At 44.4% G+C, this 25,809-nt stretch overlaps 2 protein-coding genes across 2 annotated transcripts in view; both read right to left on the reverse strand.

The window, feature by feature from the left end:
- The window catches only part of b3glcta (beta 3-glucosyltransferase a), a 45,574-nt gene extending 42,520 nt beyond the window's left edge, over window positions 1–3,054 (reverse strand). The window contains exon 1 of the mRNA XM_030381923.1: window positions 2,876–3,054. Within this exon, the coding sequence (XP_030237783.1) occupies window positions 2,876–2,939 (64 nt within the window). The 5' untranslated portion in view covers window positions 2,940–3,054. The remainder of the gene's footprint in view (window positions 1–2,875) is intronic.
- A 363-nt stretch (window positions 3,055–3,417) lies between these two features.
- On the reverse strand, window positions 3,418–25,178 carry wdr95 (WD40 repeat domain 95). Its single transcript, XM_030380883.1, has 30 exons — window positions 25,061–25,178; window positions 24,296–24,538; window positions 23,036–23,089; window positions 22,750–22,833; window positions 22,542–22,607; window positions 20,454–20,687; window positions 19,653–19,738; window positions 19,422–19,514; window positions 19,275–19,320; window positions 19,112–19,158; window positions 18,379–18,496; window positions 18,079–18,148; window positions 17,037–17,277; window positions 16,813–16,918; window positions 16,576–16,727; window positions 16,277–16,379; window positions 15,504–15,610; window positions 15,345–15,424; window positions 15,096–15,150; window positions 14,954–14,999; window positions 13,902–13,961; window positions 11,881–12,043; window positions 11,170–11,268; window positions 10,986–11,044; window positions 9,886–10,012; window positions 9,676–9,712; window positions 6,830–6,918; window positions 5,177–5,361; window positions 4,634–4,728; window positions 3,418–4,534 (listed from the first exon to the last, which is right to left on the reverse strand). Exons 1-30 carry the CDS (start codon window positions 25,112–25,114, stop codon window positions 4,342–4,344), a joined length of 3,192 nt encoding a protein of 1,063 aa, XP_030236743.1. The 5' UTR covers window positions 25,115–25,178; the 3' UTR covers window positions 3,418–4,341.
- Between the last annotated feature and the right edge of the window lie 631 nt (window positions 25,179–25,809).

The following is a 25,809-nucleotide window of genomic DNA, read 5'->3' on the forward strand; positions in this document are numbered from 1 at the left end:
CGCATATCTGACAGCAGAAGACCATCCTACCATTACTGGGGATATAGATATATATCATTCAAGTAGACATCAGTGTTTCTCCCAGGAAATTTCTTAGTCAAGGTGGTCGAGAAGTAGGCTGATGGAAGTATGTTTTTTTCACATATTAAAAAAAAAGTAAAAGAAAAGATTATATTATTTTTTTCTCAATACATTGGTAGGCGGGGCCCTATTGTTGTTAAGGTGGCCGTCTTAACCATACAGTGCTGGGGGAAACACTGAGACATCTTAAGATAAGACAGAAATATACGTTTGATTCTTCATGTGTTGAGGACTCCTCAACACACTGAATGACATTTAGAAGGCGTCCCGGCATCTAATAATCCCCAGGGGAGAGAGTCTGAGGCCCTCTCTGAACCGCTCTTCACTTAACCACATCATTAACCTTTACCGGCTTGCAGCCGCCGAATGCCTTCTGCATCACTGCCACAGTCTAACCACGAAGGCGGTAAAAAGCCCTGCCGTAAAAGACCTGAACTGTAGCAAATAAATTGCACTGCAGGGACAAAATCAGTTATTTTAAAGTTGTTTCAACTGTTACGCCGTTAACATCGGGGAGAGATGAAAGCCCCTTGCAAGTACTTTAAAGCGGTTTTCTTGAATAGATGATGTCTCCGGTTATTCACTGTTTCGTCATTGAGCAGACGCTCGCTCCAAGGCGACAAACAGTCCGTTCGTTAGATACGTAACACTAAGCAACTTGCTCAAGGGCGTCTACAGGTGGGTTGGATTGCAGCCACTGTGCTATCCTGTTGTTATAATCTTCCTTTGTTTGTATATTTCCGAGAAAAACAAGAAAACCCTAATCCAAACGGCCTCCTGCAAGGAAACCGGAACAAGGGACACGCCAACACAAGATAATGTAGGCATCGGTCCCGCATTCTCATCTGGCGGATCCCTGCTCCTTCTATCTGGGGGGATTCAAACTGCAGTGTGCAGCTTGGAACAAAGCACACTGCGCAGGAACACGGCCAAGTTTTTGCAGCACATTCTGGCACATCTGCCTCAAACTTCCCCATGTCTTTGCACGACAGTCCCACAGGAGGTGGGGAAGGGGGTGGAGTGTCCCGTCGCGGAGCCTTGTGTCTCTCTTCATTCCTGGCGGGACAGAGTCGCGTGTTGTCGCCGCTTCTCTTTTATCTGCACAGCCAGCTGGGCCGGTGTCTGTTTTTCTAACCACTGGCTCTGATTAAGAGGCAGCCCAGGGATTTTCTCACTGCCGGATTTGGGGGTTTCGGCATCTCAAGACGGTAGGCTTACCCCAGTAACAACATTGTTAAAACACCTTGTTAAAAAATATTTTAACAGCAGTCCCTGTCGTCTGAGGACGCGTTGTATAGAAAACAGTTATGCACAACTATCTCATGCAAAAATAACTATTTGGTGGATTAGACCCTTTGTCTTTGTTCATTGGGGTGATCTGGGGTCAAACACTTGCACTTAGAACATTCTTTACACTATAAATATATAGATAGGTTCAAAACATCATACATCTGCTTCTCACGAACTTCAGTTAACTTCTCAATAACTAGAATGGGTACCAGAGCCGACCAGTCAAGTTACCCGTTCTGTCACTTCAGTACCAGATGGCGAGCCTGTGTGAAAGTCCATTTACAAAATAGCGTTTGGTCGAGGCAATCAAGTCAGCAGCACAATTCTTCCATCCCAACCTTTCATTTGCAGTTTCCCTTTACTGTACAACTGATTTTGCCCTCTTCAGGGCTTTCACGAATGGCTTTCATAATTACGTTATGTTTGGCCAGAGTGTTATTCTGATAGTTGTACGGTCAAGTAATCAATCATTCACTTTGAGCCCATTACCCAATTGATTGTCGTTTCAAAGAAATTGAAAGCACTTAACAGTTTGGCTTTAAGTGCATTTCTCTAACCTTTAACTAGTAGGGCTGGTTCTTGAAATAGAACAATCATTCGAGTGAGTCAGATATTTGAGCTTGATGTTGGTTCTGCCTTTGTGTCATGGTTTCCCCATCCTTCTCTTCAGTTCAACTTCATGGTACACCGAAAACATGATATAAAACATGACATGCCACACGTTGCCTAATAACGCTATAAAGATAATGGGAAATAATTTGTATATGTAAACAGCCTAAATCCAACAACATGACCTAAAAGCCTTATTTAGTGCCAGTGAAAGTCATTGGAGCGCAAACCATTGTAACTGTCACCCAATCATCACAATAAATACCAATTATTATAAACATCTAGAAGTGCCCACAGGCGTTTTAATAATAAAAGCAAACATTTTGAATGTTTGCTTCTACTATTTCTACCGACTCGTGTGTAAGTGTAACAAAAAAAATCAATATTGCAGCAACGGTAAAGGCTATATTAATTTACTATGAAATAAAATAATTCTCATAATTTAATTGGTAAAAATAAATACAAATCTCTAGAACAAGTAGGCCTACGTTATCGCTACTGACCTACACTTTACTAACGTTAAGTCTGTATTCGCTGAAGCCGATCACAAGCGGAACGCACACACACATCAATACAACATCCATGATCCCACTGAAACGTAATCATTGATCCTGATCGATGACACCCTTCGTTCTCTAGCAGCGCTCCCTAAAGAGCAACCCGGGAGGCGGCGAGAGAACCACGGCTCCTCCGTGACTTCTTCAACAGTCCCCAGAAGTGACGGTCCGTTCAAAAAACTAACTCGTAGCCTAAACTACATCCCTTTACAACAGACGCACTCCACTATAAGTTACATGCAACTTTAATCGCTACGGTTTGCTGAAGGTCGTCCGATTAAAGCGTGGCCGAGAAACACTGTTTACTCCGTGAGTGAAAACTAAAAGTGAATACTTACAAAACGAGAGGAAAATCAAGTATCTCGCCACTCTCGGCCCAGTGTTAAGGTTGTTCGGTAGCATCCCTAGAGTCCGACGCCGTGAGCGGTGAACAGAGGCTATATCACCTTCAGCGGTCAGAGCTTTTTGACACACTGTTTTAAAACGTTTCCCTCTTCACGCTACACGGAAAACAAGACGGGAGCTGGAGGAGGTAACCAAGTCCTCCGAGGCGCAGGCGCGCCCTCTAGCGGCGGAACGGATAATTTGTTCCTGTAGCCCAGTGTCCACGTTTGTAGTTATTTATTATCATCACCATCCGTGATCAATGTCTGTATTTTTCATACCATACTGCACGTTTTATACAATGCAAGCAATATTGACATTTTATTTTCTACCTACCAACCCACCAACCTACAAATATAAGCTGGTCTATACCAGGATCGTTTTGTTTTTAATATGGATGAGTGTCATCACATCCACACACCAACATATTTATAACCCGTATAATTTTTTTTAGATACTTTAATAATGATACTTACAGACTTTTAATTTCACCAAAGATGTTTTAGACAATTGTTTCCCTTCACCAAGAAATCTCTGACACATGATAACATAATGGTAAAACCATGAATAATTAATCGCAGTAAACTAGACATGGCGGTTTTTGAAGTCATCTTTGCATGCAGGAATAAATATGCATACTATGGAATTAAAGAATCAGAAAATGTAGGTGTCCACGTCCCATTTTACTCTACTAACCCTAAATTGTTATAAGCTATTTAAAGAGCCAATGAACCAACAAAAAACCAACTCAGTTATTCAGCAGGTGCAGAACCCACTAACTAGGCCAGCACCCGGGAATCTAGTTCATCAGTGCAATGATAATGAATTAAATGAACCCTCCATTTTAGGACTGTAATCAATAGAGCAACAAAAAAAACAATCAATACTGTATCAGACGAGTAACGACCCCATCACACTCAAAGCTCAGTCATTTTAATAGAAAACCTATTTCAGAACATAAAGTTATTGTGAGACCAATTATCCCCATGGATGATAGGTCTCAAATGTATTTGTATATTCATGAATTTATTTGTTTATGCATTGAATTATTCTCATCCTTCGACTGTGGACAAGCGTCTGTTTAAATAAACACTTACTCCCACTTCTCATCTACACCAGTCCCTAAAACCACAACCAACAAAACAACAGTTATATCAACCCTGAGGGGCTCTGGGAGATGAGGTAATCCTTTCTGTCCCCAACTCCCCTTATCAGCACAAATTGTGTTTTTATTCCATCTACAGCAAAACTTCATTGCATCCCAACTGTCAAACAAGACCCTGAACTAGCCTGCAGTCAGCCGTGTGTGCGTAGCAATAACCACGCTCTTCCCCCTTGACTACAAGGCCACATAACGGCCAATAAAACATCAGACTTTGTAGAAAGAACAAACAAGGAGTGGGAAGCACTATCCTTGTTGTTATGTGGTTTGGTTTGTTTCCAGGTCTTCAGTGGAGGAAGCTATGAAGGGCTGGGGACCACCTAAGGCCGGGTTTGGCTTCACACAGATCTCTGGTAGCTCCACGATGTCAAAGCACTTCAGACTGTGGTACACCGTCTGCCCAGCGCTGGACGGGGACTTGTTGCTGTGTTTGAATATTTCATGCCGAAGGCTGAGAAATGAAAAGATGCCACGCAAAACTTTAGCTCCATATTTCTTTTGTATAGTCTCTATACGGCTGAAGTAGTAATAACATTGTGGGTTGACTTACCGCACGCCGTGTTGCTCTTGATACAATAAACCCTTCATTTCTTTTTCAATGTCTTTGTCACTGAGGGATGAGGGCTGAGGCTGGGACTCGGGCTGCTAAAGAGGGCGAGAGACAGAGGCAGTAAAAGCAGATTTCAGCGAGCGATACTACACTTTTCATTCAGTCATTCAGCAGCTGCTTTTATCCACAGTGGAGCACAATTAAAGCTTGCAGAGTCGGAGCCACTGCCAGCTCTACGACCACTGTCACAGCAGACACTACCGCACACAAGACCGCCGTACTGGAGGAAGGATATGATCACACCGACGGCGACCCCGTTCACTGGCCTCCTGGCCATCCCTGGAGGGAGGGATCCCCCACTCGGAGTTCCTTCACAAGATTTCTTCCTTGCAGAGTAAGGGAGTTTTTTCTTGCCCTTGTGGGGGCTTGGGTCCGGGGTGTGTAAACATTCGGCCTGTTAAGCCCTTTGAGACTCTAATGGTGATTAAGGGCTGTAGAAAAAAAATGGAATTGAATTGAATTGAATTTAAATGCAGCTCACACCTTGAGCGGCGCCACGCCGGGGCGTACGTGTCGGGGGTCAGCGGGGCGGGGGGCACCTGGGTCTGCTCGGAGGACGGGGTGGTCCGGCATGCTGAGGGGATCCACCAGGATCTCATGGGGGACCGTGGGGTGCCCCCAGGAGGCGGTGATACGGAGGTTCCAGCTGTCCGCCTGGCCGAAGGTCCCTGGGGACAGAGAGCAGGCGACAGCCCGGATCATGTTCCTAAAGGGCTGATTATGGCTCCAGGTCGACGCAACACAAGGGGGTTTACGGACCCGTTACGTCCTCGCGGACCCGCCTCACGTCCACCGCAAGGGCCTGACACGCGCCTCCCAAAATCGTCAACCTCGCGTCGAGGCGACGCAGCAGCAGGGATGTGATTGGTCCGCTCAATAAAAACCGACGCAGAACCCAAACAGGTTTACAAATCAGTCGAGGCGTCTGCCTGGTCCTTGCGTTGCGTCAACGTGGAACCATAATCAGCCCTTCAGTCGGATAGCCCACTGAGAGCCAGCCTCTCCCGCAGATGACACGCCAGGGTGACGGACGTCACGCCTCGATTTCCGGTTCATTCACAGACTATACAATATAGTCTCCCGCAGATGACACGCCAGGGTGACGGACGTCATGCCATGTTTTCCGGTTCATTCACCGACTATACAATATAAAGATGATAATATAAAGGTTGCTCAATTCATTCATTTGGTCACTTTTGGTAGGCTATGTTTGGGAATCCCGACAAAGACATGCATATGCCGGCGTGGTAACCCATCTTTGGAATGGCTATTTGACGGAGAATGCTAAAGGTTTCACACACCCTCTGTCTATGGAAAATAGAAAAACACAAATAAGACCGAAGGAATGGAGGCAGCAGACTGCCTCCCCAGGTATTCACATGTCTGGGGGGGGGGGCAGCCATTGCCCTGAAAGGTGTTAATTAACTTGAGTCAAATATCTTGGCAGGTTCATTGTGCTTTCAGCAGGACAAACCCTGACAATCCAAGAATACACTTTGGGCCAATCTGTTTGTCAGACGCTTCTTCATGTTCTTGAGTGGATTTCTTTGTTTATTCCAATGCCGCCGCATGATCTCTTTCAAGAAAACTATCCAACACTTGAATTAAAAAAAGATTTTATCCTCTTTTCTTAAGAAGATAATTAATGAAAAATTGTCTCTTTCTATGAGTGAGGAAAAATAAATCATGATTCCTCTAACACTGTATTCACAGCACTAGAATTCCGATTTAAAATTCATTTTGAGGTTTTATTCTCCGGACATTCTTATATAGATGGACAGTTTTGAAGGAAATGAATATGGCATAGTCCTACCCCATGGAGTCAGGGATCATTTGAAATGGCATAGTCCTAGACAATGGACTCAGGGAGAGGAATGTTGGATGAGCACAAAAATATCATATTATTCTCCTCAGCTACCTCATCCTCCTCCCCCTCCTCCCCCTCCTCCTACTCCCCCTCCCCCTCCGCCTCTTATTCTTTCTCTCCCTCCTCCTTCGCCTCCTCTCCCTCCCCCTGCTCATCTCCACCCTTCCCACTTAATAGGGTGAGCTAGTCCCATGATTAATGTCATCTGCATGACCCGAGAAAATGTCAACAAAAGAAGGGGTAATTCCCTGTGCAGGAACCACACCCACCGATGAATTCTCCATGGATGCTCCAGAGGCGAACCGTGCAGTCTGTGGAGGAGGTGAGCAGCATTTGGCCGTACCCCACAATCTGCAGCCTAGCGACCAAAACAGAAGAAGAGGAGACGTGAGCCAGAGCATAGACAGCACCTACCCCCCCGGCAGGACACCCACTGATAAAAGGCTTCGGTCTGACGGCCCAGGCAAGCGTAGACTTGATCCGTGTGAGCGCATGCCATGGGGAGACTTACAAGACCCATACGAGATGCGTGTCTGTGAGGCGTCAAAGTACAAAGACCGAGAAACAACGAGTGAGTGTTTGATCTGAATGAGAACAGTGACCGCTGTGGTCCACTGGTAAGGCTCTTGGACTCTCCGCCGCAAGGTTGGGGGTTTGAACCCTAATGGAACTGTTTAATAATGGAAGTCTGTCATCATGGTGCAGGATAAGTTACAGTGCAGCTGTCGCAGTGTTGTGTTGTCGTTCCCCCTGCACAGAGGAAGTTGTTACCTTCTATCCCTGCGTGTTGACATACCCGGATAGGCAGGGACGCTTGGTTTCACACAGTAAGATCAGCTTTTATTCAGGAATTTACAAAGCAATTCTAGTTACAGTTTGCACTACCACTTAGGACATTTAAAAAATGCAAGCCCTTTTTGGCTAGCCCTCTGATTGCTATGGTTAGGCTTCATGCCCTGACGGTGAAGGCAAGCGTCGACTCAATCTTTGTGAGCACATGCCATGGGGAGACATACAAGACACACATGAGATGCATGTCTGTGAGGCGTCAAAGTACAAAGACCAAGATACATCGACTGAGTGTATCTTAAAAATTGACACTTAATCAGAAATTTAAGTGTGTCTGCTTTGGTCCTCTGGTAAGGGTGTGGGGCTCTCAGTGGCAAGGTTGTTGGTTTGAACCCAAACGTCATCATTAAATTGTGACAGCAGGTTAAGTTACAGAGCAGCTGCTGCAGTGCTGTGTTGTCGTTCCCCCTGCAAAAAATAAGTTGTTACCTTCTATCACTGTGTGTTGACAATCCCCGATAGGCAGTGACGCTTGGTTTCACACAGTTGGTTCTTTATGAATTTAGAAAGCACTTCAAGTTAAAGTTTGCAGTACCACAAAAAATACTTGACTTTTTGGAATATCCTTCTGATTCCTATGGATAGGCTGCACTCTGCCCAGTTGCTTTTCCGGAAACTAGGTCACACACTTTTTTTTGTGGCTCAACGGATTTAGATTGTATGCTTTGATTGTTCTCAGCCTCCCTTCTAAAGGCTCAGTTATGGTTCCACGTCAACGCAAAGCAAGGACCACGCAGATGCTTCGATGCAGTAGTGAACATCTTTTGTTTCTGCATTGCGTTTCAGTGAGCGGACCAATCACAGCCCTTCCTGCTGCGTCGCCTCGGTGCAAGGTTAACATTTTTGAGAGGCGCACGTCAGGCGCTTGCGGTGGACGCAAGGAGGGTCGGCGAGGACGTAAAGGGTCCGTAAACCCCCTTGTGTCGCGTCGACATAACTTAGCCTTTAGAAAGCACTTCTAGTTGCAGTTTGCACTACCACCCAATATTTAAAAAGACTAGCCTTTTTTGGCTATCTTTCTGATTCCGGCTACACTGCATGGCCTGACTGTTGAGGCAAGCGTGGACTCGATCTGTGTGAGAGCATGCCATGGGGAGACGTACAAGACACATACGAGATGAGTGTCTGTGAGGCGTCAAAGTACAAAGACCAAGATACAACAAGCGTTTGATCAGAATATTAACCGTGACCACTGTGGTCCACTGGAAAGGCTGTTGGACTCTCCACCGCAAGGTTGCGGGGTCGAGCCCCAATGGAATCGTTAAATAATGAAAGTCTGTCATCATGGTGCAGGATAAGTTACAGTGCAGCTGTCGTAGTGTTGTGTTGTCGTTCCCCCTGTGCAGAGGAAGTTGTTACCTTCTATCCCTGTGTGTTGACATACCCAGATAGGCAGGGACGCTTGGTTTCACACAGTATTATCTTCATGAATTTAGAAAGCACTTCTAGTTACAGTTTGCAGTACCACTTACAAAAATAAATAAAGTACTTGAATTTTTTGACTAGCCCTCTGATTCCTATGGCTAGGCTGCACTCTGCCCAGTTGCTCTTGCGGAAACTAGGTCACACAGAACTCTTTTTTGTAGCTCATCAGATTTTTGATTGTATGCTTTCATTGTTCTCAGCCTCCTTTCTAAGTCTCTTTGGTTAAAGGCGTCTGCCAAATGACTAAATGCACAGAGTATGGAGTGTTATCGCTCCAGGGGAGTGTGTTTGGTTCATCCATAAGGAGTTATAAATGTAGGAGCAGAGATACACACTGTTGGTATGGTGTTTCTCTACACCTTGGTCAGTAGATGAACACATGGTGCCAGAGACTTCACGTACTTACAGGAGATTTTCAAGACACTGGGATGCATTCAGTCGTTTTTACTGGTTGGGACCATAATAACCATGTGTCACGCATCCTAACTTGAACTTATGTCCGTCGCACACAGCGGCTACTGTTGGAAACACTGTAAATTATGCATCTCACCAACAACTCGGGCCGAGAGTTATTGGCTTGTGGTAAAGATGAAGCTGAACTCATTGGGGTGTTTGAGCAATAGGTCTCTCTGCATTGCTAATTACTGACTAATGTTTTGTTGCTGTTAATTCCAGTGCAGAGCACACTTTAAGTCACAGCAGTGGCGCGCGGCCTAATTAATATTTGACAGCAATCACTGGCTATATACATATGTTGGGACTGCAGGGCCTTGCTACAAGGGACACAGCATACGGGGTGGAAGAGATTTGAAGGAGTGAATGTGAAAGTCTGTGCACCTACCCGGTTATAGTGCTGGTGTGGGCGCGCCAAAAGTTTTCTGCAGGAAAATGAAAGTAGTAACAGATTTATATGGTGAATTGTAAAACAGTCAGTCATTTCTACCACACCGCTGTTGTCCTCTGCTTGAGAAACACCATCTTCATACCATTGTGGATCTGAATAAGATGGAAGGCTTAAAGAGAGAGGGAGATGGAGGAAGAGGACACAGACCTCTTAGAGGCTGGTGGTCCTGGCTGAGGGTCCGCACGTTGTAGACGAAGATGTACCCGACCCGGTCGGCAGCGAACAGAACCGTGCCGTCTGCTGCAGGGCTCAGCTTTGTGACCTGGCGTTCAGACTGAGGAAGGGAAGACGGGTCATGTTTGGCACAGTCACTGGAGCAGATTGGAAAGGAAATCCTTATATATATACATTGCTAGGGTAGTGCAGCGCTGGGTTTGATCTACACTGTCCACAACCGACATTGTGGACCAACTTTAGCCAGACACCTCTAAGATGTCAGGCACACTAATTAAGATAAAAGTATCTTCTATATGACTAGTTGGCAAATAGCTATCAGCCAACAGCATTACATTTTTAAAGGCAATGTCCTAGTTTTTGTCCTTAAAAGAATGTCAACGCCAATAATAAATAATACATTCTCTCACGAAGCATATGCCAAGGGGGGTGCCCAAAAACACTTAAATCATTAGTTGGCACCATCTTCTTAATCATACGCTTTCATCTTGATTCATTAAAATGTATGCTCACGTATTCTTTCCTAATTTATAGTTATAAAATGTAAAACTCATCACAAATCAATTCAATCATCACTCAGATGATAACCTAGAACAAACTACATAGGGGAGCACAGCTTTAAGATGCAGCTCTCTGCATCTCGTCGTCATTCTGTTTAAGCGGTCAACATAGCACTATGTAAATACAGAACCTTATCTTATACTTTTATTTTGTGTACATTGTGTATTTCTATAGCATATACCCTCCTCTGCCGTCTCTGCATGAATAGCAAGCAGCCCTGACCCCCAAATCCCCTCCCGGCGTTCAGAAGAGTGTTATTATTATTAAGGGTATTATGCTAATAGGGGCTAGCCGTGTAGCGCCCCTGGCTGTGCGGTAACCAACGGTAACTAGAGCAAAGCCAAGGAGCTGGGGCGAAGTGGCCCCCGCCTGCCCAGCGTCTAATAAGCAATTACCCAAGGGGTGGCGACTCAGAGACCCACCTCTAACAGCCGTAAAGAGCAGGCCACCTTTTATTCTCCTGAATTCATCAACAGAAGAGAGACAAGTTGGTCAGCGAGAGACCTACCTACCGCCTTAAAACAACACATGAGTCGGCCTCCGTTGTGCACATTCCAGCAGTTTACGTAGCCTGTGAAGGTACGACAGCAACGGGGATCATTAGCAATGTATTTCAAGGCTTTGTGAATCGAGGATTACTGTACTGTACGGGGCATGATGAATGACCGTAATCAGGGCTATTCATTATGCACTCACCCGTTGTCCCGGAGGACAGAAGCCCCCTCACGCAGGGGGGCTCTGTGTTGGATGTGGCGCTCCCGAGGAAGATTAGAGTCAGAACGCTGGGGTCCAGTCCTATGTAGGGCACACCAACACACGCACACACACACACATGTGTATGCACGCACAAACATACACATACGTTCATATGCATGCCAACCACACACACACACACACAAACACACACACACACACACACACACAAACACACAGACGCACACACACACACACACACACACACACACATATAGACACACACATACACACACATATACATACATACATGCATACACACACAGAAACACACACAAATACATACAGGCACACATAGACACACACACACTTACACACACACACGCACACACACACACACTTAAACACACCCACCCACACACACACACATACAGGCCCGGACACACACACACACAAACACACACATATATAAATACAGGCACACACAAAAACACACACATGTTTACAACCAGGCGCACACACACGCACACACTTTGTATTGTCAGTATTCGTCCCATCGGTTCTGAAGGTTAAACGTTGACATTCTCCCATCCGCATTTGTGTGTGTGTGTGTGTGTGTGTGTGTGTGTGTGTGTGTGTGTGTGTGTGTGTGTGTGTGTGTGTGTGTGTGCGTGTGTGTGTGTGTGTGTGTGCGTGTCCAGACCCACACCTCACCCTGCGCGGGGCTCTGATTGGCCGGGACGAGGCTGCGGAGGCGGCACTGGATGTGTCCGGAGACGCCGTTCCACACCAGGATCTCCCCGTCGTAGCTCCCCGTGGCCAGCAGGGCCGGGGGGCACTGGGCCAGGCAGAGGATGTCCTCCCTGTGCCCCCCCCTCTGGGGACAGAGGGGTACTGGAGGGTGAGGAGGGGTAGCCTACTGGGGGTGTTGTTAGCTGTTTGCTATGCTGGATGAACCAACTGCCACACACAGATGACAGCCGCTAATTACAAATCAGCGGCCGTCTTTCCTTCACTCTTCCTCCAGTGTGGATGGCAGAGTGGAACAGTTGACCGGCCAAGCAATGGTTCTCATATGAAAAACCCTGAATTTTTTGTCTGTCCTGGTGTTCTGTGAACCATTGTTCATTGGACTGGTAGTACAGCACCTTTACTCTCCCTCGAGTAAGGATGGCATGGTTGGATTGTTCTCAGATTCCCCTTCAAGCCACCCTGAAAGCAGGGTCCAAAATGGACTTTTCACATTTGGTCTTTTTACTTGCCAGAGTGGAATAATCGACCAGCCAAGCAATGGTTTTCATGTGTAACCCTGATTGTTTGTAGCTGCCAAATGGTAAAATCTCTCCACCACAGGTGTTCGTATTCACAATTCAAAAACCTGCCTTGTGTTGTGCTATCTGCCGAATGGCATACTCCATTAAGTGGAAGGAGGGCGAAAACAAGCCGGAGCGAAGACCAAGTCCCCAGGCCGGAATGGGGAACTACAGCAATACATATGGAGCCGATCATAGATGTCCTGCTGCAGGCCATTGACCAAAGACACTCCCGAGCAGGTCCAGCAGAAACGTATATAGCGCCACATTTTTTATTGCCCTGTGTAATAAAACAATGTAAATGGGAATAACTAGTTCAGGCGGGACATCTTAGTCATGCGCCCCGAATCAGCTGACAGCTAACGCGGTCAAATTAAACGCGACAGATAGGTAGACAGATAGGTGGTCAATTTCTGACCATCCATCTACTAACACACACTCTGTGCGGTTGTGGGTGCTGAGCTGAATCTCGCCACCCCAGGCTCCACCTGCTTTGGTTCTGCTCTGGATCGCATATAACCAAACAAAATGGGTTGAGATATCTGATGTACCCCCTGGGGAATTGCATAGTGCTCCTTGTGGTCAGATGTTGGTATGCTGTATCTGACATCTGTATGTCATGCTTTAAATCCTAGAGCAGGGAGCACAAGAAAAGAGAGGAACACTACAGCCGAAATTAATTATGTTACCACTTTATGCAATGAATAAATAAATCTACGACTTGAGTGAATCCTGACAGAACCATGGTAATGGTCAACTCAAAGGCAGGAGTCTCGCTCAAGATAAACACAATACACACACACACACACACACACACACACACACACACACACACACACACGCGCACGCACACACACACACACACACACACACACACACACACACACACACAGACACACACACACACACACACACACACGCACACACAGACGCACACACACTCACAGATCTGTCTCTCCCTGATCCACAGTGAGCCGGCAGGTTTAACAGTAAACACAACACTGGCCTTGACACGGCAGAATATTGTCAACCAATCAATGGAGGGCTTTCACAGTGCTGTCCATAGCCTACTAAAGTCAAGGGCTTCTGTTACCTATTGACAGAACTGGAAAACAAGGATATATAGATATAGAATTATATATCTATATCTATATATATATGACGATTTGTATACGAGGAGCTAAAATTAGGATGTCGAATCAATCTTAATAATCTCATCCTGTATTGCACTTTATTAAAGGTTTGATTAGTTTCAAATTGTAAAATGTGTTGTACTGCAGTCAAAGCTCACAAAATAAAAAGCTATCTGTCTGGAAACACGGAGAGCTGAAGAGCCTCTACGTTAGCAGGGAGGGGAATGTCCCATCATCCCCAGATGACTCCATTCCGACTGTTACGTAATGCTATGTGGTTCTCCTTTACCAGATCATCGGGCCAGGCCGGCTGTGGGCTCGTCAGCAGACGGGGATCCTCAGGAGAGTCCTTCAAATATAGAAAGATAACTCGATCATCCCTTCGTCTCAAGCGATTATCATCAACTCTGGACAATCATAACATCACAATGTTACATCGTACTACAACAACAACAACAACAACAACAACAACAACAACAACAACAACAACAACAACAACAACAACAACAGCAGCATTATGACTTCTCTTCGACATTGGCCGTTCTTGTTACATAAATACTATTTTGTACAACAACACAGGGGAGGGCATGATTTCCCCAAAGGTGCATGAAATGTGTTCTTCTGCACACACCAGACACACAGGTCACACGCTTCACAAAGATCTTTTGGAGGGTGGTGTGTGTGTGTGTGTGTGTGTGTGTGTGTGTGTGGTGTGTGTGCAATGCGTCCAATCACTACACATTTGCCGGTCCAAAGCCCCACTGAACACTGCGCCGCCTGAGAGAGAGACACCAGGGAGAGTGTGCGCGGTGGGGTGTCAAAGCCTCGGTGGAGGGCAGTAGATGAGCGGTCCTAATGCGGCATGTCATTCGATTGAGTTTAGAGGTGTGAGGTGATACGTACCCGGAGCACCCAGCTATGGGGGGGGGGGGGGGGGGGGACGACACCGTAGCAATAGCTTCAGCTAGCTCCTATTCCACCTGTGTATTAACTTCAAAGAGAAATTATGTTGTGTGCAGGAGGCGGGGGGGGGGGGGATGTGCCCATGAGCAAGGCGTTTGACTATCTAACGCTCCCCGTGTGTCCGGTGCGCTGGTCGCTGCCTGGCACGGAGATATTCTTCCGTCGATTGGGTGAACATGTGTGAGTGTGAGTGAGTGAGCGTGTGTTGGTGAGGTCATCAATTTCAAAGCACCAATAGAGGTAAGTACTATACACAGTGCTATACATTGTATTTATATCAATTTTGGCAGCAGTAGCAATGACATTTAACCAGAAGGGTTTGAGATGTTTAATTACTAATGTGCTGTATAGGAGGTTTTCTTTTTCCATTGTACTCACAGGGAAAATGTCAATCTTGCGGTTCCAGCCAGCAGATATAACATAGCTTCAACAGAAAGCCAAAAGCAAAATATAATTACTAAAGATGGAAAATGGGTGTCAGTCTGTCTGTCTATCTGCTGCATACAACATCCTTACTTACACATTTCTGTGGATTGTCAGATAAGCACAGTCACATATTTCCTGGCATTCACCTTCTGAAAGAAACATTTGAATGGGATTAATTTGGCAGTAAGACAGAATCAAAAGTAAAAGCCATTTCTTCACGTAACCTGGCGACTTCTCCGCTTGCTGAAAGAATGTGTAAAGAAAAAAGCCCTTTTTAAATTCTGATCAGAGGAATGTGTGCTTGTTTTGGGTATTTCAACAATTAACAATTTCAACACCTTACCCCTTTTGAGTATCTTCAGACATTGGCCATTGTTGAAGTTCCAAATCTTGAGACAACCATCTCTACCTCCAGTGATCAGTCTGAGATGGGAGGAGCAGAGAAGCTGAAAACAACTATCCTGGCCAAAGGAATACACAGCACTCAGCATGGATTACATACCTCCTCCCTTGGGGGTCAAAGGTCATGCATGTAACAGCTGAGGTTCCGTGTGCTTCCCCGAATTCAAAGACCTGGCGTCCGGTATCGAAATCCCACACTTTAATCACCTGAGGTAGAAAACGCTTTTCAGTCATGACATTGAAGGCAGCATGGAGTGTAATAGCTGTTATGGAGTCTTAGTGTATCATGCATTTTTTAGATATAATTGTAATATAACTCATGAATAAAGCATTGGTCCCAGTTGCTTCTTAATGCATAAAGATGTCTTGATGTGTGTTGTTGATAATTGCTCCATCTACATGAAATTATGCAAGTGCAAACATCTCCAAGCCTTTACACCTTTAGGAGTGGAACCGTATCCTTAATGCATTGACGCTCCGACAATCACAGGCAGCAGTAGTTAATGTTAATCAGCTCATTAAAAACCTCCTGAAGGAAATGTCTCCAGGTGTCTGAGACGCAGACAGCGTACACTGGAGCACAGGGTTGTAAATGTAACTGGACTGCATTTATATAGTGCTTTTCTCACCATTTGCCACCCAAAGCGTTTTACAATATTGCCTCACATTCGCCGTTCATGCACACATTCACACACCGACAGCGGAGTCAGCCATGCAAGGCGACAGCCAGCTCGTTGGGAGCAGTTAGGGTAAGGTGCCTTGCTCAAGGAAACCTCGACACTCGGAGGAGGCAGGGATCGAACCAGCAACCTTCAGGTTACCAGCCAACCCACTCTACTCTACTCTAAAAAAAAAAGTGTGTGAGGTACGCACCGAGCCCTCAGAACAGCTCACAACCTGGCGTAGCTGCTCACTGTAGCCGCAGCACATCACCGGCTCGCCGTGGGACGCGATCACATGACCCGGAATCCTTCGCCTTCAGCAGAAGATAAAAGGGAAAACTCCATTCTTCTATTTCTAATTAAATCCAGGCTTATCAGTCAAGGTCGCAGTGAAGCGACGAACTGCAGGCGGGAGTTAGCTCAAAAACACTTCAATATATGCTGGGAAGCGGTCAAATTAAATCGGTTATCAACAAAAAAAAATTGGACAACCACTAAGAACAGACGGACCTTGTCTTAAGGGAGAGCAGACACATGTGGTCGGCAGCGATGAAGATGGTTTTCATGCAGGGTGAGTACAGACATGCAGACAGGTCACCGTGGATAAGGCTGGCTTTGGGCTGAGTGTTAAACACGCAAGACTGATCTTCGATATCCCAGATCTGGAATACGTTTTTGCAGATGTTGAGTTGACCGCATTTCAAATGTACATCGAAGGAATAACGGCCGGGTTTACACATTGCCTACCTTCACAGTGGTGTCCATCGAGACGGAGAAGATCTGACCGTCCTCTGAGGAAATGCACAGGTAGAAAATAGGGGCAGCGTGGCCTTTCAGAATGCCAGTGGGTTTCCTGTTGACCGCCGACATGACCAAGACCAAGAAGGGCGTTTATCTCATCTCATCTTAACATTTTCAGGGTTTGTTTATCCAGAATAGTGTGTGTGTGACGGGGTGAAGGCCTGGCTCACCCAGGGACACAAGGGTTCCACAAGCGCACGAGTCGGTCCATGCCACCGGTCACCAGCAAGTCGTGTTTCTTACAAAGGTCGTATGTCTTCACGCCTTTGTAGGCGCTGAAGACGGTCTGGTCGCAGGCCGGCCGAGGTTGGGGCGTCCAGTTGAGCTGGACCTTCTTGGCCTTGCCTTCGCTGATGCCCTCTGTGATCTCCTTAATCTTCTGCTCCACGTTGGTGGAAGGCTGCACACAGCCTGGACATGGACCGGGGCAATGCAATGAGAAGATTAGAATCCACTTTATAGTCATGGCACACATACAACGAAATGAGCGCTCTGCATTGAAGCCATCAGTAGGAACAGGCGGCAACCAGACTGCATGGGTTTTTTGACAGCCAAGGCGTTTGAGCATGAAATAACGAAACACACCAAAACCGAATGGAAAAGTATAAAACCGAACTATGGAACCATACAAATGGCTTATTTCCATTGCGCCTTTTTCAAAAAACTTTCTGGGGATCAAGGCTGTCCTTTGAGGTCTGATCATTAGCAACCTCCCTCATAGCGAATTTCGGCTTAGTTCATAAGCGCACTGGCTCTGTTAGAGAGATGTGAGAATTGAGTCATCTCCAGTCAAGACTGAGCTGCTGAACTGTCAGCGCCACCAATGTCATTGCTACCCAAGGAGATCAGAGTGGCCGATAAATGATAAATGTTTGCAACTGAAGATCTGCTCAATCCGAGACACTGTTGGTTCGCTACCATTTTTGGGACAGCTATCGAAATATCGTAGGCAGTATAGTACTATCTACACTAAATACAATTGAGGCTGTTGGATTGATGTTATTTAGTCAACTGTATTGCATTTACATGTAGGGCATTCAGCAGACGATGACGTTGAATGTAGGAGTGACGTTTATTTTATTTTTTTTACCTTATGTTATTGTTACTAATTGGTTAAAAATAAACCAAGCTATTTGTGATGTCAGACAGTTGCCTTGGCAAGTTGATGATCATCGCTTACAGTATGCAGTCAAAAACTGAAGCCTTTTTTACCTATGACGACAGAGGAGGCCTCGTCATTGGATGAAGACACAACCGCAGAGAAGTTTGGAAAATACTTCACCTGAGAGGAAAAGTAGGGTGGTAAATGTATGAGGACACTACTACGATAATTAATAGTAATGCTAAAATACAGACACTGACAATCATCGCCAATGTATTATTAATTTTAATTGATCTGGATATGATGGAAAGAAAACATAATATTTATATTGAATGAATATAATAATGCATATGAATATTTTTTACATTTAGAACCATTTTCTATTCAAGGCCAGGGGAGCAAAATCCCACCTTTGTAACCCAGTCTTGGTGAACCTTCCATCGGATGAAAGTCACGTTTGAAGACATTGTTGCATGCTCCAGTGTGATGGTGGGCACATTCTCTGTTTTTGGTAGGTTCTTCCATAATCTACAACATCAAATATATATTGTTTAATATTAAGGAGACTCTAATTGGGGATATGGGTCTATCAATGCGTCGGCATCTGTCTGTCTATCTATCTGTCGGTCTGTCCATCTGCCTGTCTATCTTTCTTTCTATTTCACCAAATAACAACTTTTTAAATAGATTCCAAATGACCTGAAAGTCTCTGAATGCATTTGGGTTGTATGCTTTACGTCATACTTTATGAGTCAAATGCAGTGGTCTTAAATGCCTGAAGACATTATTGTGGAAAGAAAGGGCAGAGTTGTTGTTCATAATGGAAAACTACTGGAACCTTTTTATGGAATTGTACATGGTGGTGAATGTATCATACTTTTGTTAGTTTTCCACCGCTTGTGTTTTATTAATGGTGTTTTGTGTTTTATTACTTGATATAATTTATATTTTACGGTTGCTGCTATTTTGCCTAGGTCTCCCTGTCAAATTAGATGAAATTGGTTATGCAAAGGTTGAATAAAAGAAATGTCATTGTTTTAAAATTGATATGAAATCACACACACACAAAGACACAATGTCATTAAGATCCATATTAAATGAAATATATATATATATATATATATATATGCATGTACATGTTACCTTAGTGTTTCCCCTACGGAGGACATTAATATGATATTCACACATCCCTGCGCCACAAAAACAGGATTAATTCTACACGGTATTAATTAAGCAGAAGATGATAACATTTCTTTATCATCCCACTAATTGCACACATTGTTAACAAGGGGGTAAAACCACCTACTTGGCAGTCTCCGTACAGGATGGAGCATTCATCAGCTCCTGTGAGGCTATAAAAACACACAAATAAAAGATGGGCCTTATTTTATGGTTCAGACATTAAAGTATGCCATGATGAATATGGGTGCTGGTGCAGCGACGTGGTTCCCACCAGTAGTCTAACATCAGAGGCAGTGTCTCTAGGCCGCTAATCTGGCAGTAAGCCTCCAGAGTCGAGAGCTCATAAAGTCGGATCTCTCGGTCCCTGGATGACGGGGTGGTGGAGAGAGGTTACGGACCAGCGTGACATATGGGGGCGAACACATCGCCATGGATATAATCCAGTCACCGTGATCAGCGTCAATTTACGAGTTTTTATTTTTATTGAAATGAGCGTCATTACCCTGTTGCAACGATCAGCTTGTTGTACTGTGTCATAGGAATTAAATCAGTGGCGTACTTTGGCTTCCTGGTCGCCGCCCTTTCGTGCTACGAGACAGAGAGAGAGGGAGAGGGAGAGAGAGGGAGAGGGAGAGAGAGAGGGAGAGGGAGAGAGAGAGGAAAGGGGGAGAGAGAGAGAGAGAGAGAGAGAGAGAGAGAGAGAGAGAGAGAGAGAGAGAGAGAGAGAGAGAGAGAGAGAGAGAGAGAGAGAGAGAGAGAGAGAGAGAGAGAGAGAGAGAGAGAGAGAGAGAGAGAGGGGGGGGGGGGGGGGGGGAGAGAGAGAGAGAGAGGAAAGGGGGGAGAGAGAGAGAGGGGAAAGGGGAGAGAGAGAGAGAGAGAGAGAGAGAGAGAGAGAGAGAGAGAGAGAGAGAGAGAGAGAGAGAGAGAGAGAGAGAGAGAGAGAGAGAGAGAGAGAGAGAGAGAGAGAGAGAGAGAGAGAGAGAGAGAGAGAGGAAAGGGGGGAGAGAGAGTGAGGGGAAAGGGGGAGAGAGAGAGAGAGAGAGAGAGAGAGAGAGAGAGAGAGGAGAGAGAGAGAGAGAGAGAGAGAGAGAGAGAGAGAGAGAGAGAGAGAGAGAGAGAGAGAGAGAGAGAGAGAGAGAGAGAGAGAGAGAGAGAGAGAGAGTGAGAGAGAGAGAGAGAGAGAGAGAGAGAGAGAGAGAGAGAGAGAGAGAGAGAGAGAGAGAGAGAGAGTGTTCAATAATTGCATTTATTGAACTTGTGCCGCCACATAGTGCTGAATGTGCCGAATCATAGCTATACATACAAACAAGCTTGTTTTGGACTTCTGGAGTTGGAGTTCAGGGCTCCAGTACTGCACGGACCCGTCCTCGCGTAAGGTCACCACAGTGCCGTCGGAAACGGTGCGGATCCTCAGGACGGGCTCCCCGTGGGTGAAGGGCTTGACCTTGGCCGGCAGAGAGAATGCTGCCTGCTTCCTGCGGAGTGCACACTCCTCTCGCTTGCTGTACTCCAGCTGCATGTAAGTGCAGAACTCATCCTGCCCGTATCGAAAGGACGGGGTTAAGTGAACGCCATGTTTGAATGCTCAATCGTTGTCGGACGCGCGTAGGGAATCGTCTTCCCTAATTATTAAAACCCCATTTTCAAAATCGGACGAACCGGATCTATGAGATTCATAATTCATATTTATCTGAAGGATCGAATAATGGTGTCTTGGGGCTGCTTTAGATGGTTTGCCAGGGAGAGATAATAGTCTTTGAAGGTTAGCGCAGAGGGCTCAGGGTGCTTGTGTGCTTTCCCTTGCTCTACTTCTTGTGGGCCAATTTAAGCAATTTGAGATTTGCGTCCCTCACTTTGTAGCTCCAAATCCATTTTAGAAGTAGGCTACCAGAGGCAAATCCTTCTCCGGAATTAGTATCAAATGTGCCTGGTCAAACATTTCAGCCAAAAGCTCTGCACATAAAGGCTTAATAAAAAGAAAAATAATACAAATGTAAAGATAAAAAAAAAAATAGAAATTCTTCTGATAATTCTAATTTCAGAGGGGAAGAGATTATGCAAAGATATCAACCTAATCTTAAACTATAAAATAGGTAGGCCAATAAAGAAATTGTTGACTGTGAGCAGATGAGGATAGTAACCTGTGCTTCAAGCCCTAAGGCAAAATGTAAGAATTATTATCTCAAGGAGATTAGGCCATAAGAACAAGAGCAGGTTCAAATGAAAAGTAAAGTGAGTGCTTAACATCTCTGAAAATCAAATTGTTAATTACCATGTAGAGACAATGAGCAGGAATTTAGCTTACCCGATTTACGGACAAGTAGCCTACAATCTGTTTGACTCAAGTCTATTCAATTCCGACTAGAAAGTTGTATGTTGAGCAAGACCAGCAAATGTGGACTATCAAGCAAGTGTTCAGGCATGCATTTACAACCCCAAATCAACCTACAGATAAGACTCATCCTCTTGGCATTTAAACGGAAACACTTTTGATACTATATCTAAATCTGGATTACCCTTTTCCAAATGTAAACCAGCACATGGACTGTCTACGCCCCACATCAAAACATTCTCAGTGGGGTTGCGGTCGGCGTGCCTATCAGTTTGATATTGAATGGATGCCAATGGCTTGATAAGTGGCAGGGGTACACTTGGCTAGCACAGCTACATTCAGAGCCAACAACGAAGGTATTTTGAACAATGACGATGGCTAACGGCTCCTTTGATGGAACAGGCGTTTTAGCCTCACTATTTCACACTTTGAAAGAGAAATCTGGTGTATAAGCTTTTTCTCTTTGAACCGACTGTCTGCCAATCTGTTGTGTGGCCCAAATGTAACCTTTTTTTTTAATCATTATATTTCCCACGATTCAGTAAACACTTATTTGACGTATTTGATTACTTAGTGCCTTTCATTTATACCAAAAAACGACAGCATGTTTAATGTCTCTCCCATTTATTGCGTGATTTGGGGTAGCTTCACACTCTAAAATGAATATCTTTATTTGAAGCAATCAGATGCTTGCGTACAATATGTACTTTAAAAATAAAGTTTGACCTGACTGAAGCATAACCCCAACCCTCACTGGCAATATCAAAAAGGAAGGATAAACACAGCCACATTTCATCCTGCCTCATCTCCACTCTGTGAGTTTGTGTGTGTGTGCTGTGAGTGTGTGTGTGTGTGTGTGTGTGTGCGTGCGTGCGTGCGTGCGTGCGTGCGTGCGTGCGTGCGTGCGTGCGTGTGTGTGTGTGTGCGTGTGTGTACATGTGCACGCGTGCTCGCGTGCTCGCGTGTGTATAGCAAACAAGGAAAAGTGCTTAGTTAGCTTTCAGTAAATTAACCACTTTTCTCTATCACTTTTCTGTCTGCGATCATTTTGGAACTTACCCATGCAATTTTCCCATGCCTCATGTAATCAATCTTCATGAACAAGTCTTGAATCTGTGAATTGCTCTGTTAAAAAATGTAAATAAAACAACGAACAATAATAAAAAAGTGTTGTGAACTGAAAATAACTCTTAGCAGTATTAGAACAATAACTGTATATGAAAGTATATACATGACAGACTTTGTGACGAGCATGATGTTCTCTTACTGTATTGTGCAGACCCAAGCACTTCCTCAATATGAGTCCAAAACTCCTCTCATCTAGAGACCTTAAACCGTCCATTTCATATTCCTACGCAGAGGTAAACACAGTCCACTAATCATCGCCAGGAAAAGCACTCAGAGGCCCCCTTATTCCACCTCAAGCCATAGCATACAATCAAAAAGGCAATCATGCTAAAATGGGAGGTATTAAATAAACAAATAAAAGAGGATACTGATTGATGTAAATAATCAGTGTGATTATTTACACAAGAAACTAGTTGAATTCATACCTCGAACGCCAGCTTCAGCTTCTGGAGGCTCTCAAGAGAGACCTTCTGGTCAATCTAATCAGAAAACACATTAATGAGTGTTAATGTACGGGTTTGAGGATGCGAAGAACAAATAATCTGAATCTGTTCCACTCATTTTAAACTATTGGCACACACACAGACAAACAAACACTCCCTCATTTATTTTAGTTTCAAACCCATGCCACACCACTTACCAGGCAGTTAATAAACTGTGAACTCTATAAATACAACACAAGATAAAAAAAGATTGTTTTTTATCTTTTTATTTTGGTTAATGGAGTAAAAAATCCACCAGTTTGAATTCAACATCAATTCCCACACTGTCAACCTGTTTAATGCCCCCTTTCTCTTGTAAATTTTCTTCGAAGTAGACTGGTTGCGTTGATATTGCTCGTTAATAAATGATAATAAACGGCTTGATTCCTCAAGGATGCAACCACAGCCTCAGGTCATCAATGGAATAACGAGAAAGATGATTGGCTAATCACGGGTGATAAACCCCAGCACACAAAGAGGGAGACTAGATCCTGAAATCCCTTCATCCAATAGTCTCCAATCCCCTTTACTCGTTTCTCATTCCACAAAAGGGCATGTAGGCTCATTGTGCAAAACCAATTTCCCTTATCTTTGTAAGGAGTCGGTCATTGTATCTAATAAGGGGTGAGGTGGCATTCAAGATTCAACACATCTGCTGTTGGGCCACATTTAGCTAATTGGAAATGAGGTTATTTTATACATTTCGTTTTTTCGCTGATGATTGGGATAATACATAGACTAGGCTTGATTGGAGCTCAGTATTACCAAGGTCAGAATAAACCATTCCCACTTAATACAATTAAAAACTCTTTATGACTTCCCCGCCTTCCCCTGCTACAGCCAATCAGAGTAGTGATTAATAACTGATGTATTTTTATAAATAGGCCCCAGTTGTTTTAATTTAATTTTTATCTTTTATTTTTAAGTGTGAGTTATGTGTTGGACCTGTACTACAGCAGTATACAATTATGTATTTCACTATATATCTGGCACTCTTTAACAGTTATAGGCTATCCTGTGGCGTGATCGAGCCAGAAACAGTGAATGGCATTTCCAACTGTGCTTAACCTAACCTGGCTCTCTGGCGCCACCAAGAGGGTACAAAAGTGCAATGAGCTATGCAACAGGTCAGGAAAAGAGCCTCAGGTAAAGCAGCACAATGGCATCAAACACATTAAACTCGACTTCTTCCAGACACAGTACCTCCAGGTTGTGGGATGTGTGGTTTGGATTAGCTTCGTGACCCAGTGCTGTCCTCCCGTGGGCCGGTTCTCCCAGGTGAAGGGAGTGCCTGCGCGGGTTCTGTTTCAGAAGCTCTCGTTGCATCCATTCTGGGGGCTGTTCTGGGCAACTGGACATTCCGAGGGACCATGGAGCAAAAGGGCTTCCCTCCTCTGGACGCACCAGCTCAGAGAGCAAGCTACAGGATATCATGTTTATTGTATTCTTCGCTCAATCTTAATTGGTTTGATTTAATATTGACAAGAACAAAAATAAAATATGATTATGATTTAGTTATGATTAATAGGAATATAGTTAACCTGTATTTATTTATATTTCAGATAAAGTATTTTAAGCCCTAAACCAGGTGTTATGGTGCGTTAGGGTTAGTAAATGATTATTGCTTGTGGTTGTTGTTATTATTAGCATGTAGTCAGCAGTGTTTTGTGATTAACATCTAGTCCAACGTCTCAAAAATGGCTTCCTCCACATTGCCTTGACAACAGTAAACATGTTGTAAAGTTTGTACATTCATAGCAGGAATGATCTTCTTTGAAACACGAGGATGGCAAACCCCATTTCTACCACATCCTCTACACATATCCAAGACATATCCAGGATAGAAATAGAGTATTAGTATAATGATATCAGATAACAGAGGATTTGATTGAAGGCTGCCTTAATCTTTTAATAAAGAGAAGTTTAGAGATAAACAATAGAAAAACAAAAGGGAAGCTACCTGGGAACAGTTTCTATCCGTCCTGATGCTGAGGAAGGACGGTCTCTTTTCCCCACAGGCATTCTCGCTAGCCGTTCTTTGAGCCTCAACTGTAGTGAGATGTTAAGTATAATGCAGTCTCTTCCTCACTCTGTAGCACCAAACAGACAATTGAAAAGCCATAGGGCTCATTCAGTCAGGTTACCAGATACGTGTGCTAAGGTTACACCAGGGAAAACACGCTTCTCCCTCTAGTAACCTGGAGACCTGTTTGAACAAGTCCAACTTCACAGAAACATAACGTTCAGCAATGTCCCTGAAGTCACCCTTGACATAGCATAAAAAGTGCAGACTGATTTAGGCACACATATTTATATATTCCAGTTGAATTGGCCTGTATCAATAATCATGATTCATTATGCACCTTTAAATGTATAATAAGTCATTTAGCTGAATTGCAATTTATACTTCAGTACGAACATTTAGGAAAAGTGGTGCACAAACAGGCATCATGCATTGTTTTTCAATGGAGGACAATGTTTTACATTATATTTATTGATGGGTTTGCATGCTTATAATAGTTTGCATGCTGCAGGCTTATAACAATCTCATCTATATCTGACCTCAGCTTATTTTTTCTATTTTTTATTAAATAAAAATAGAATTCAAGGGCTGTGTCCAAACACTGTGTTTTTAACAATGAGCGCTGTTACAGTGTATAGCCAGTGTATACTGCTACAAAACAGAACTGAAACAGAATGTAGGTCAGGAGCTTACA

This window comes from Gadus morhua, chromosome 16, assembly GCF_902167405.1.
Source record: "Gadus morhua chromosome 16, gadMor3.0, whole genome shotgun sequence".
Classification (NCBI taxonomy): domain Eukaryota; kingdom Metazoa; phylum Chordata; class Actinopteri; order Gadiformes; family Gadidae; genus Gadus; species Gadus morhua.